The sequence below is a fragment of the Dermacentor albipictus genome, chromosome 1 (assembly GCF_038994185.2).
Source record: "Dermacentor albipictus isolate Rhodes 1998 colony chromosome 1, USDA_Dalb.pri_finalv2, whole genome shotgun sequence".
NCBI lineage: Eukaryota > Metazoa > Arthropoda > Arachnida > Ixodida > Ixodidae > Dermacentor > Dermacentor albipictus.
The window spans coordinates 5,401,260-5,414,022 of NC_091821.1; the positions used below are offsets into that span (position 1 = coordinate 5,401,260).

General features: G+C 45.4%; 1 protein-coding gene across 9 annotated transcripts in view; it reads left to right on the forward strand.

Moving 5' to 3' along the window:
* Window positions 1-12,763, forward strand: part of Ctl2 (Choline transporter-like 2) — a 608,937-nt gene that overhangs the window by 244,829 nt on the left and 351,345 nt on the right. For all 9 annotated transcript variants that reach the window (XM_065452835.2, XM_065452836.2, XM_065452840.2 and 6 more), the window contains one exon: window positions 10,693-10,792. In XM_065452835.2, the coding sequence (XP_065308907.1) occupies window positions 10,693-10,792 (100 nt within the window). The remainder of the gene's footprint in view (window positions 1-10,692; window positions 10,793-12,763) is intronic.

Genomic DNA, 12,763 nt, shown 5'->3' on the forward strand with positions numbered 1-12,763 from the left:
ATTCAAATTGGATTAAGTTGTTTTTTTATTTTTTAACATGCTTACTAGAGAGTGACACCATTGGGCGACATGATGTACGGAGCCCTTCTTGACATAAAACAAAGTTCTGTGTTACTCAGGAATTATTGCAAAGGGACTCAGGGAAAACCTGGAAAACTCGGGGAATTCGGAAATGTCAAATTGGTAGACACCCTGATAAACACAACTGCTGAATACCACATTCCCCCCCCATCAAAAAGAGGTACCTAACAAATTAACAACTGGAAACACTATGAGCACTCAATGTTTATGATAGTCTTTAAACCACGATGGTGGTCTTTGCCTTGTCGAACGCCTCAGTTCCAGAACGTCCCTTTCTTCTGGTGTCCGAACAAATGGCTGTTGAGGTTTGTCATGGTTTTCCTGCTGTGGCTCGCCAAACGGTGTTACGCTTCCAGGCGAACAGTTTCTTGCAACTGTAGGTGTTGTGACTGGTTGAGGACAGGGTACCAGCCGATCCTGATTCCAAGTGTGACCATCATTAAGCTTGTAGGTGTCTTGGCCACATTGGTCAACAATGATGAATGGGCTTGGGTAGCTCAAAGCGCCCTTAGGCACATGACCTGGCAACCTGACAGGACCCAATTTACCACCATTCTTAACGGAGAATGCTTCGCAGCTCGTCGACAGTCAGTGTAAGACTGACTTGCTTGTTGCTTTTGTGCTTCACTGCTGCGGACGGCTTTCATCGCTGCGTACAGGTATTGGAAAAACTATTTATCTGGCCCTCCTATAAGATCAACTTTTGTTCTGGGGTGACGGCCGTGAAGAAGGATGGAAGGCTTCACTCCTGTGCTGGCATGCGGATGAAACGGTAGACTCCGAGGTAGTCGGTGATAGCTTCCTTCAAAGGCCCACATTCTCGTGTACAGACTTGAACATACTCTTTGCGTACCCAGTTAAACCTTTCTATTTGACCGTTGGCTTGTGCATTGTAGACTGCTGAATACGCATGGGCAATGCCGTGTTCCTCAAGAAATTGAGGACCGTGGTTACTCACAATCTCGTCAGGATATGCTTCGCAGAAAGGAGATGACTGTTGCGGTAGTCACTTTCGCCGAGGAACAAACTTCTGGCCATTTGCTGAAATAATCTATGGTTGTAATGGCAAAATTGAAATCTGCAGGCATATTGGAAAAAGGGCCCACAGTATCGATTCCTAGCTTCTTCCATGGTGCCTATGGGAATGCAACTGGCTGCAGGGGTGGTGTCACTCGTTTTGCAGACTTGTCAACTGATTGCCATACCTCGCAAGATGTGATCAATTGTTCTACCTGCTTGCAAATAGCAGGCCACCAGTATTGCTCACTTAGTCGCTGCTTTGCCCTTGTTATCCCCGGATGGGACTCGTGGGCTGCATCAAGAAGCCGTGCTACGAGGGACGAAGGTACAACGAATTTGTGTCCGCGAAGCAGGAGCTCTCCGACGACTGAGAGCTCGGTCCGCACCCGGTAGAACGGAACTGCCTCGGGAGGCAACATCTTCACTGCAGGCTATCCCAACGTCACCCACTTTATGACCTGTTGAAGCAGGCGGTCCCGCATTGTGTGAACGACAAACTCCACATGAGTAATGCAAGTTGAGACAACACAAACGCTCTCCTCTCTCTCTTCCTCCTCCACATGACCTGGGAGGGGCATCCTTGAAAGAGCATCAGCAACAGTATTCCTGTCACCCTTCTGGAATTCAATAGTAAAGTTGTATGCCATCAGCCTGGCATGCCACCTTACAATCCGGAACGGGCGTCGACCTACTCTTTTTGTGTTCAGGAGTGTGACCAGAGCCTGGTGATCGGTGCGCAATGTGAATGGGTGACCCCAAAGGTATACTCTCTAATGTTCGCATGCCCAGAAAGAAGCAATGGCCTCCAGTTCCCCAACGGAGTACTTCTGTTCCTGTGGGGCAAGCCTGCGAGAAGCAAAAGCAATCGTTACAAGCTCATCATTTCTTGTCTGCTGCAACACCGCTCACAAACCAAAGGACGAGGCATCTGTAGTGACAATAATGTCACCCGCAGGATCAAATAGCTGTAAACATCTTGTGGTCAAGAAACTTTTTAGCTGCTCAAAACAAACTTGTCTTGCATTGTTCCAAGTGAATGGGGTATTCTTACGTAGCAACTCTCGAAGAGGCTCGACGACGGCCGCATAATTGGGCACAAACTTGGCGTAATAGCCCACCATGCCCAAGAATGAGCACAAGGTGCCAATATCTGTTGGTGCCTGTGCAGCCTCAATGGCGTCAATGTTGCTTTGTAAAGGGCCTATCCCCTTGTGACTGATCCTCTGACCAAGGAAGTCTATTTCTTGTACATTGAAGATGCATTTGTCATTCGACTACAATCCAGACTTTGCAATCAAGTGCAAGACTTGTTTCACATTTTTGAAGTGTTCCTCATGTGTGCTTCCATACACAATTACATCATCGATGTAGCACAAAGTGTTTTTGCAGTTCTGCAAAATAGTGACCATCATTTTCTGAAAGGCAGACTGTGCCGATGAAAGGCTGAAGCAGACGTGTTTGAATCTGTATAATCCACTATCGATAATGAAGGTAGTTAGTCAATTTTCTGCTTTCAGGACTCGGTTTGACTTGGTGGAAGGTGGCTGCTAAATCAATCTTAGAATTATGCCTTGCACCATGAAGTTTTTGCAATAGTTCTTCCGTGTGCGGCAGCGGAAATATTTCAACAATCGCTCAGTTTGGTTAGTGCAGATCGACACAAATTCTTATCTTGCCATTTTTCTTTGCAACTACTACAATTGGCAATACTCATTCAGGTGCATCAACTGTTTTAATGACATCATCATGGTCAAGGCGCATCAGCTCTTCACGTACCAGATCTCGCACTGAAAATGGCATGTGCCATAACTTAGCAGCGACAGGCGCAATTCCTTCTCTTACCTTGACCTCATGAACAGAATTTTTTGCCAGACCTAACTTTCCATCAAACAAGTGCGAAAAGTGACAGAACGGTTCTGGATCAAGGCCTTGTGGTGCTTGCGTAATGTGGGTACATTGCAATGACATGTACACTCGCCCACAAAATATTGCGGGGCGCGCGAGCGCGTGGCGTAACGACCCTCCTCCCCTGCTAGCGGGAAACCCTGGGGTCGGGACTGATGCCTGAACGCATGCGCGTCCCTCCGAGACGGCAAGCGTGCATGTTTCCGCGCTTCTTCCTTGCGCGCCGGCGATATCCCAATGTAGCCGCGAGGTAGCTCTCTTGCGATTGGCGCTGTGGCGGCTTCGACGGGCACAACTATGCGAAGCGTGTTCAGAAGCGTGAGCTTGCGCGCGCCGCTGCGGCCGCTTTTTGTCCAGTCATAATCGCTGACGCATAGGTGGTGAACGCAACAAGTGATTTTTTTTCTACGCTGCACCTTTTCGTAGCCAATCTTCGTCGTTTATTTCTTGTTACGAACGGGGCGTTCTCCCGCAGAAGAGCGTGGCCGGAAAGGCGCTCCATAGAAGGAGACAGGCAAAACGAAAATGAGCTCTTCATGTCCGTTGCATATACGAAGTTTTGCCCGTCGAAGCCGCCACAGCGCCAAACGCAACAGAGGCACCTCGTGGCTGCATTCGGATATCGCCGGCGCGCAAGGAGGAAGCGCGGAAACATGCGTGCTTGCAGTCTCGGAGGGACGCGCATGCGTGCAGGCGCGGGTCTCGACACTAGGGGTTGCCCGCTAGTAGGGGAGGAGGGTCGTTTCGCCACGCGCTCGCGCACCCCGCAATATTATGTGGGCGAGTGTACGTGGACGTTGTGAAGAAGTGGCAGGGTGTCTTAATGAAGATGACGAAGGGACGAGGGGGGAGAATAAAGAAGATGGCTGACACCATAGCCTAACCCTACTATTTATTATTACAAATTGGCGCAGCCGCATTTTTCTGTGTGGACATTCAAGTCGAGATGTGGGTGGACTTCATCATTGGAGCAAATCAACGTGGTGGCATCCGAATCTTGGCTGCAACACCTCAAGATGAAGAGGAACAAGCTTTTCTGGAAGCAGTGAGCACTGACGCATTTGTCTCCTATATAAGCGCTAGAACGATGCTCACTTGCAATGATTTAGTTGCGAAAGAAAAAGTGAAGCTGAATGTGAAACTTCAAGATTATGAGAAGTTTGTGCCGACTCCAATTCGAAACTGCGTGAAGCCTGCTACCGTTTCTTCGTCTGACAGTGGCGTTAGCCTGCTCACGAAGTTTCTTGAAGTGCAACGGAACAAAACAAACTGCAAAATGAATTAATGCGTTTGCTCGTGAATGTGACTGAAAGAGGAATGAACAGGCCGAGTCTCAAATATGTGAAGCCAGACATGTTTGGTGAAAATTCCAGTAGTCCCGAGTCCTGGCTAACATTTTATGCATATGCAAGCAATGAAAACTACTGACACAATGTTGAAGATAAAGTGAAAAACATGCGACTATTCCTATCAGAAATAGCCATGAGTTGGTACAAATTGCGTGTCAACGCTCACAGCAACAAGCCATGGACGGAGTGGAAGGAGAATTTTCTTGGCTCTTTTGGAGAGAACAAGGTATTATTATGGGATAAAGCTATCACATTCAAGTACAGGTCTGGGTCTGCACTCAGCTATTTTTATGAGAAAAGGATGCTACTCCAGCTGGCTGACTCGGCCTTGCCTGAAATGTCTGTGGTTCTGATTATCATTCGTGGTTTGAGTCCGGATCTACAGAAGCAAACACAAGTGAGAGGGCCCAAAACGTTTGAAGAACTTCTGCAGGGAATGCGAAACCTCTACCTACAAGACTCGGGGGCCCCAGCGGCAGCCCGTGATGCCTGGTGCAAGGTGCCCAGCTGCCACACGAGCTGATGAAAGATGCCCGCTTGCAAGCTGGAAGTCTACCGCTTCTCCTGTGTCCTTTCTGGCTGACCAAGGAGGCTCAAGCCAATACGAAGAGTCAGATGCGGTGACAAAAAGCTAAATAAAGAGGGCTTCGGCTTCCACCTGAAGACACCAAGAAAAGCTGTTTATTTGTGGCATGCAAACCTCTTGTATATGTCTGTTTTTGTTGATGGAAAGTAAAGGAGCACGTTAGTTGACAGTGGAGCAAGCATCGCACTTATAAATGCCCGTATTGTTGAGACTGAGAAAGTACAACAAGGACGGGCTGTGGAAGTACATGGATACGATGGAAGGCGATATATTCATGAGAAATGGACATGTTTAACCATATCCTGTCTCGGCAACAGTTGCTACGCAGGCACTAGTACTCGATAGAGTACCCTATGAATTACTCCTATCACGTCCAGCCATCAGTGCACTTCACCTTAACATCTACTGGACTGGAGAAGTAACTACATATGAAAAGCGGCAAATCTCAGCGTTTCTTCAACTTCTTCTTCGAGGAGCCTACGGCAGCCCTCTTCAGCTGAAGATGTTAAGAGGGTTTACCTGGAATTGCTATACTTGAAGGGATATCCCAAGGCAACTACAAAGTTGGAGGTACCATTTAAGTTAGGCAATACTACAGTGATGAGAAAAAAGCCATATAATATGTCATGTAATATGTCATGGAGAAGAGTATGTCGCTTAAGAATGAGCTTCAAAAGATGTTGGTTGCACAGATAATTCGTCCATCCACGTCTACATTTGCATCACCCATCACTATTGCACCTAAGGAAGATGGAAGCCTCCGACTCTGCATGGATTACAGGCAAATTAATAAGCAGATAGAGCTTTTACCATTTCCTATGCCACGAATAGACTCTATCATAGACGAGACGGGTGGCTGCAGAGTGTTTTCGCATATTGATTTATGTAAAGGATTTTGGCAAGTTCCACTTTCTGAAGAATACAAGACATACTCTGCCTTCATAGCGCCTTTTGACATCTATGAGTATAATCGACTCCCGTTTGGATGAATGATGTCTTGCAACCATTTCATGGGAAGTTTTGTAACGTGTACGTCGACGATATAATAATTTACTCTCACAATGAGGAGGAGCACTCAGAACATCTTGCTAGTGTACTTCAAGCACTGAGTGATGCGGAGCTCAATATTAATGATAAGAAAAGTGAGTTTTTCCAAAGAAAAGTTGTGTTTCTAGGTAGAGTATTTGATGGCCAAACTAAGACAACAAAGCAAGAATCAGTCGAACTAATCTGAAAAATGCTGAAACCGTATCACCTACACTCTTTGCAGGTATTTCACGGCTTTGCGGGGCATTTTCAGGCTTTCATTAGAGATTATGCCACGAAAACAAAGTGCCTCACAGAAATGGCCAAGAAGAATGTGCCATTTCAGTGGACAGCAGAGTGTGATTCCGTTTATCAAACCCTTGTGAGCATCATTACGTCTGACCCAATTCTGACGCTTCTAAACTTTAAGTTGCCCTTCGAGCTGAACACAGACACTTCTCATTACCACACAGGTGCAGTGCTTTACCAGAGGGATTCAGAAGCTCTACGGAGCCGGCATCAAAAGGACGTGGGATATTATTGGTATACATTCTCGAAAGCGCAACTGAATTACACGACTACGGAGAAAGAAGGTTTGGCAGTCCTAATGGCCTTGTGCTATTTTAGACCTTACCTGGATGGCAGGAGCTCCACGCTCTTTACCGATCACCAAGCCTTAACGTATATCCTTAACCTCACAGAGCCTATAGGAAAAATTCCACGGTGGGTGAGTGAACTCCAGCAGTTTTTGTTCGTGGTTCATCACAGACCTGGAGAACACCTGAACGATGCAGACGCACTCTCCAGACTCGCGGTAACCCCAGATCAGGAGACTGTCAGCACAACTCTGCTGTGGGAGGGAACTGAAGAACTGGAGTTCCACAATGAAAAGTTCCACAATGGAAAGTGGACGCCGCTGTAGCTCATCACAATCGGTCGCACACTGTGAGTATTGGCTGTAGTCCCTATTTTGCAGCATTTGGAAAGACATCGGTGCTCCCTGCTGATCAAAAGCTTGGTATTGCTGACCGCCTGCAATTGTGCGAGAAGCGGAAAACTGCGGAAGCCTACCAGCGATACCGCAAAGATATGAGGAGGCAGTTCGACCTCCGCCACAACACGCGGATACCCCGTATACAGCTGAACGATCTAGTACTCGTCAGAAAAGGTCTTCCGCGTATGAAGCAGGGGTGCACGGGACCGTATCGCGGTGCAAACTGCAGTGCAAAAAGGTGTTCTCAAGAGAGTTGGTTACGTCAACGATGACGGCGTGCTCGAGTTTGCAACCATTGGGAACGTATTTATGTCTCATCCCAGGAGGGACGAGTCTTCAAAGAGGGTTTGTGTACATGGACGTTGTGAAGAAGTGACAGGGTGTCTTAACGAAGACGACGAAGGGACGAGGGGGGAGAATAAAGAAGATGGCTGACACCATAGTCTAGCCCTACTGTGTATTATTACATGACATACCGTTAATGTGCAGCCACAGTGCTTCGATGGCGTTGATGCTGAGGATGTCAGTGGTGTCGTTGACGACGTAGAAAAGTATGTCGGCGTGTCGACCCTGGAAGACGACTGCTGCTGTAAAACACCCCTCTGTGCGTATTCTGTGCCTAGAAAAACTGTAAAGTGATGCTGATGTTGGCTGCTTGGAAAGGCATTTCAACCTTGAATGTGTGACGGTGGACAGAATCAAGACAGCAGGGTCCGTATCTGCGAGGAAACGTATAGGTACATCCTGCACAACGACTTGGATGTTTATTCCTACTTTGCTCGGCCGTGCGAGATGCAAGACGTTGAGGTCGCCGGATGTACTCCAGCTATCGACTTCGTGGACCTGGAGGGCCCGCTCGTTTGGCATTTTATTCTGTGCCTTGCATTTCTTGTAATCTGCAAGATGCTGCGAAGACCAGCAACAAAAACAAGACTTGTGCTGCTGCGGTAGCAGTAATCGGGATTCTGTGCGGCATGGAATTGACATTTTCCCACCTTTTGAATGCTTGCAGCCAATGACTGCAGCTCAAGTGAGTACTTCATAGCTTCTTCAATATTGTTCGCAATAGCCAGCACACGCTCAAGAGTAGGGGAAGTGCCTTCTAGAAGTAGGCGTTCCTTGCACGAGGTCACGGGATCAAATCCCGGCCACGGTGGCCGCATTTCGATGGGGGCGAAATGCGAAAACATCCATGTACTTAGATTTAGGTGCACATTAAGGAACCCCAGGCGGTCTAAATTTGTGGAGTCCTCCACTACGGCATGCCTCATAATCAGAAAGTGGTTTTGGCACGTAAAACCCCATAATTTAATTTTTTAAGTAGGCATTCCCAAAGAATGTGGTTTCTCACTTTCGGTACAAGTTAGTCACAAATGAAATCGTCAACTTGCTCACTGAAGTCGCAACTCAATGCCAGCTCACGCTATGCCGTGACGAACACAACCCCAGGCAGTTGGATGGGCTGTCCGAACCTATGCCGCTCCACAATGACGTTCATTTTAGAAGTGAAGTAAGCATCCAACGTAGCCACTGCTGCATCGTACTCATTGCTCGTGACGCCTTTATTCTTTTCCTCTGCATGCAGTGTCGACGGTTTCTTCTCCGGCAATGCGTAGTACAAGCATTGGCCTTCAGTACCCAAGCAGTGCAGTAGCAAAGCGTTACGACGTGCAGATGGGTGGGTGTCACTCCCCGATGCCAGAAGATAATTCTTGAAAAGGCGGTGCATACAAGGAATGGCGGGCTTCTCGGGCATCGGCAGGAACTCTGGCGGTTGATGTAGGCTCGTTGCTTCCGCTTTCAGTCACTTCACTCCTCGTCTCCAACTGTTGTATCCTCCGTTGTGCGCTGCCTGACTACGCTGCGGGTGCCGAAGAACCGCACCAGGCCGGACCTCGAACAACACTCCTCTTCATTAGTCCATGATGAGCATATATATACAGGTGCAAGCGTCAGCTGATGTGATAAGGCGCGTACCTAGTGCCATCTACGTTATATAAAAACAACTGCTGAATACCACAGAAAGTTAGATTTTATTTGAAGTTAAAGCTTAGTCATTGTATCAACTAAAGGTTAGTTATTGTATTGAACTCTGTTTTATTACAACTTTCAGGCAGTTTTTCAAAACGGTGTAGGAGTTACACTTAAAAAGGGGAAGAAAGGAACTTAGAGAATTTGTGAAATTCTTAAATGTACAGTGATCTCCCTCAGTTTGTAGATTAGGTGACACGAGAGCTTGTCAAGGCCTAATAATGGACAAAAGAGGAACAACAGCAATCACTGCTGATCCTTTGAGAAAGACTGTGCCTTGCTTGATGACTGGAACATTTAGTCATGCCATCACCATTGCTGTGCTTTCACTACTTGGCTGTGGTTTTGTCATCATTTTTGCAATTTATAATGTGAGATATGTATAGATATGCATGAGCATGTTCCTTGTAAAAACAGTTAAGCATAGTCCTGTGTTTCTACTTCTACTTTTCTATTGTGTGCTAGCTGACTTAAGATGGATGCATGAGGATATCTGACAAAAAGTATAGTTTAACGTTAAATGTTTTGTAGAAGCCTGTTGCGAGTTTTAGCCATTTCTTAAGACTTTATTCACTTCAGTGAAAAAATTTGTCTTGTGCACATGTTTATACTTAACTTTTCTGCAGAGGGCAATTTCCATTTATTTGGTTATCAATATTGCTGGTGCTAGTATGTCAAGAAAGTTTGTAGCTTTTAATCATTGGCTAATGATTTTTAATGTATATTTCAAAATTGATGCATACCCACCACTGTGGGTATGGATAATTTTCTGTAAGCTTTTCATTCCGCTGAAAAAATTTATAGACAGTACTTTTTAAGGTCTCGCTCCTCAAAAGAACCTTCTTTTATTACTTGCACTAAAGGTTTCAAAATTCAGCCAATTATAGGGAGTTCCATGCAGATTTCAAATATGTAATTACTTTTTGTGTAGCTATTGTAGTTCTTGAGTTATGTGATGCACAATGGCAAAATATAGTCATCATTGAAGGCACTTCTTTATGTACTAAATTTTCACAAAAAGCATCGTGCTTTAGCTTGTTTAGGTCTTTGTAGATCATAGAGTGCCGATATCTGGCCAAACAGTGTGTACAATTACTGGAACTATGCAAAAAGATTCGAGCATTTCAACAAATTTTTTTTTTCTCGATCCCTTAAATATAAGCTTGTTCTTTCGCAACTACTCCTGGGAGATAAGTACGTATCAGCACTGTATATATCTTCAAGAGGATGCCAAATGTACAAGGTTATTTTCATGCGATTGTGAAAAAATATTTGTGGAAGTGTCCTAATGTTGTTTTCATAGTTGCAGTAATTGTAATACATGCTGTTTGAATAGATAGCGGCACTTAGCGGTCCACAACGAGCTAAGTAAACTACAGCACAAAGCTTTTTTGCCAAAATTTATTTCACAATAAAGTGCCCACAAAATTGCTCTATTTTGCCATTGTGTAGGACATAACTCAAGAACTATAGCGGCTACACAGGAACTAATGACATATGTGAAATATGCTTTGAATGCTAAGTGGGTGGATTTTTAAATTTCTTGTAAAAATGTTTAAAAAATGTTTTTCTCATGGAGCATCTCCCCTTAAGAGGCTGCAAAAAATGGTGACTCTCTCTCTTGTCTTTGGGTAACAAATGTCTGTCTGTCGCTCTATGCTGGTGTCATTGTTAAAGCTAAGTTTTTTCCTCTTGTTCAGGGACAAGCAGTACCTGTTCTTTTTCGACATCACTCAGTGCCTTAAAAGGGCCTACAAGCCTGGTGACCTGTTGCCTTCGCTCATCTGCAACACTCCCCAGGTGGGCTCTTGACAGCTGCCACACTGGGTACTGTCTGCTTTCTGTCTGTGCCTCAAAAGCCCTTTTTCTTGTCTCATGAGAATGTCGCACCTTGTTCGAGTTTTCATGTCAAACTTGCAGTTAGATGCAGAAAAGAAGGTATTGAAATTCCTGTTTTTGGACCAAAGTGGTCTCTAATTTGAACTGCTGATACCAGCTACAGTGCCATCGATATTTTTTAATGTTTTGAAGGGTAAGATATGTACCAGACTGATAGAACTACCACTTTTTGCGGACCTGCTGAGTTCATCATAAACAGGTTCAACTGTACAACCCTTGTCACGTCATGGTACCCAAGGAAGTCATAATCCAAAACTAATTTAGTACAATGCAATACATGATGGCGACAGCATAGAGGAGTGTAGAATTAACACATGCCAACACCAGCTACTAGAGCACTCATGTGGATGTCTTGCAACAATTGCATCAACTTACAACCAAACCTGCTTTGCCAGTCTGTGGCAAAACATATTTCAAATAAAGCTGCTAAATTCAGTGGGATATGTGCGTTCATTGGCAACAACACAGCCATAGCCGTGGGCTGGCTAGTGTTTTGCCCTAGAATCCAAGGCTTAGCAATCCCGTTTTTGTATTGCTGTCTTGGAAATGGGAGTATGTGGTGATACATTTTAAGTTGTCAGCAGCAAAGTAAAAGTTGTTTTGTGTTATGCAATGCACTACAAATGTTTAGGGCTTGACCATTTGTGTACTATGTGTACTAGCTCAAGATTATTTAAAGTGGTTCTCATTTTAAGGGGCATTTGGGTAGAAACACCATACTGAGCTGAGAGAATGTCATACAGTCTATTCAGTGTGTTTAGTTATACGGAGCCCTTCAGTACTTTTTATCTGGTCATGAAACAACTGGTCATGAAAGTTACTGCACCCCACACCATGAACACAATTTGAGGTGTCGTTTCCGATGATCTGATGGAATTGACTGAAGCCAAACTTCTCGAGGGTTGAATTGATCAGAGTGTGATCAGTGTCAAAAGAATTAAAATGAGGTGGGACAAAAAGCGATCAATACCAAGCACCTAACACATTTGGCTCAAGCAACCTGCCCCACTCTATCGAGACAGGGTATGTCAAGATCCAAGTCAGTCCATATATCCCAAATCCTCTGCAATGCTTTAAGTGCCAGCAATTTGGCCACAGTTCACAGAACTGCCGAGGCTGACGGGCTTCTGCGAAATTCAGTGCTAACAAACAGCTTTTTGAATCATGTCAAAACTTTCTCTACTGGGGGAACTGTGATGAGAGCTCGCTGCATACTTGTGGTTCAGCCCATCATGGAAAAAAGAAAAAGAAATCGTAACAGTCAAGGTAAAAGAATGTATTGTTCAAGGAAGCACGTAGGCGGGTATCATACCTGCATAAAAGCAGCTTTGTTGATGTGGCCCGTCAGGGGGTAGCGACACAACAGCTTCCGGTGGCTGTCCGGTCCACACGCAGTGAGCCGCCAGTGGTGCCATCCGCCCCCTTGGCGGCTGAAGCTAGTGCTTGCTGCTCCACTGCCCCAGCAGAAGGTGCCATCAACCTCCGGGCTGGTAGCCTCAAAGGTCTCACCTGATGTGTCGAGGCCTTCACGTCAAACACACTGCTCGCAAGAAACACACCTCTTGCAAGGCACTGGACACAATAACTAGCCAGACGGTACCACCAGCGCCTTAGGAATCTTGCGATCGCACAAAGAAAGATAAATCCCGCATCACAGGGCCTGCAAAGAGCTCTGTAAGCTTTCTTTCTTTTTAAAATGCATGGCGCAAAACTATTTAACCCTTTGAGGGTCTATTATTTTTTTTGCCATATGCGACTGCTCAGGGTCGATTTTTTTATTGCAGATTCCAATTCTTCTTGGGGACTTATTTCGAAAAAAATTCTCCATAATTTTTCTAGGGTAACCGTAAAGTGAGAAAAAAATATTTTGCG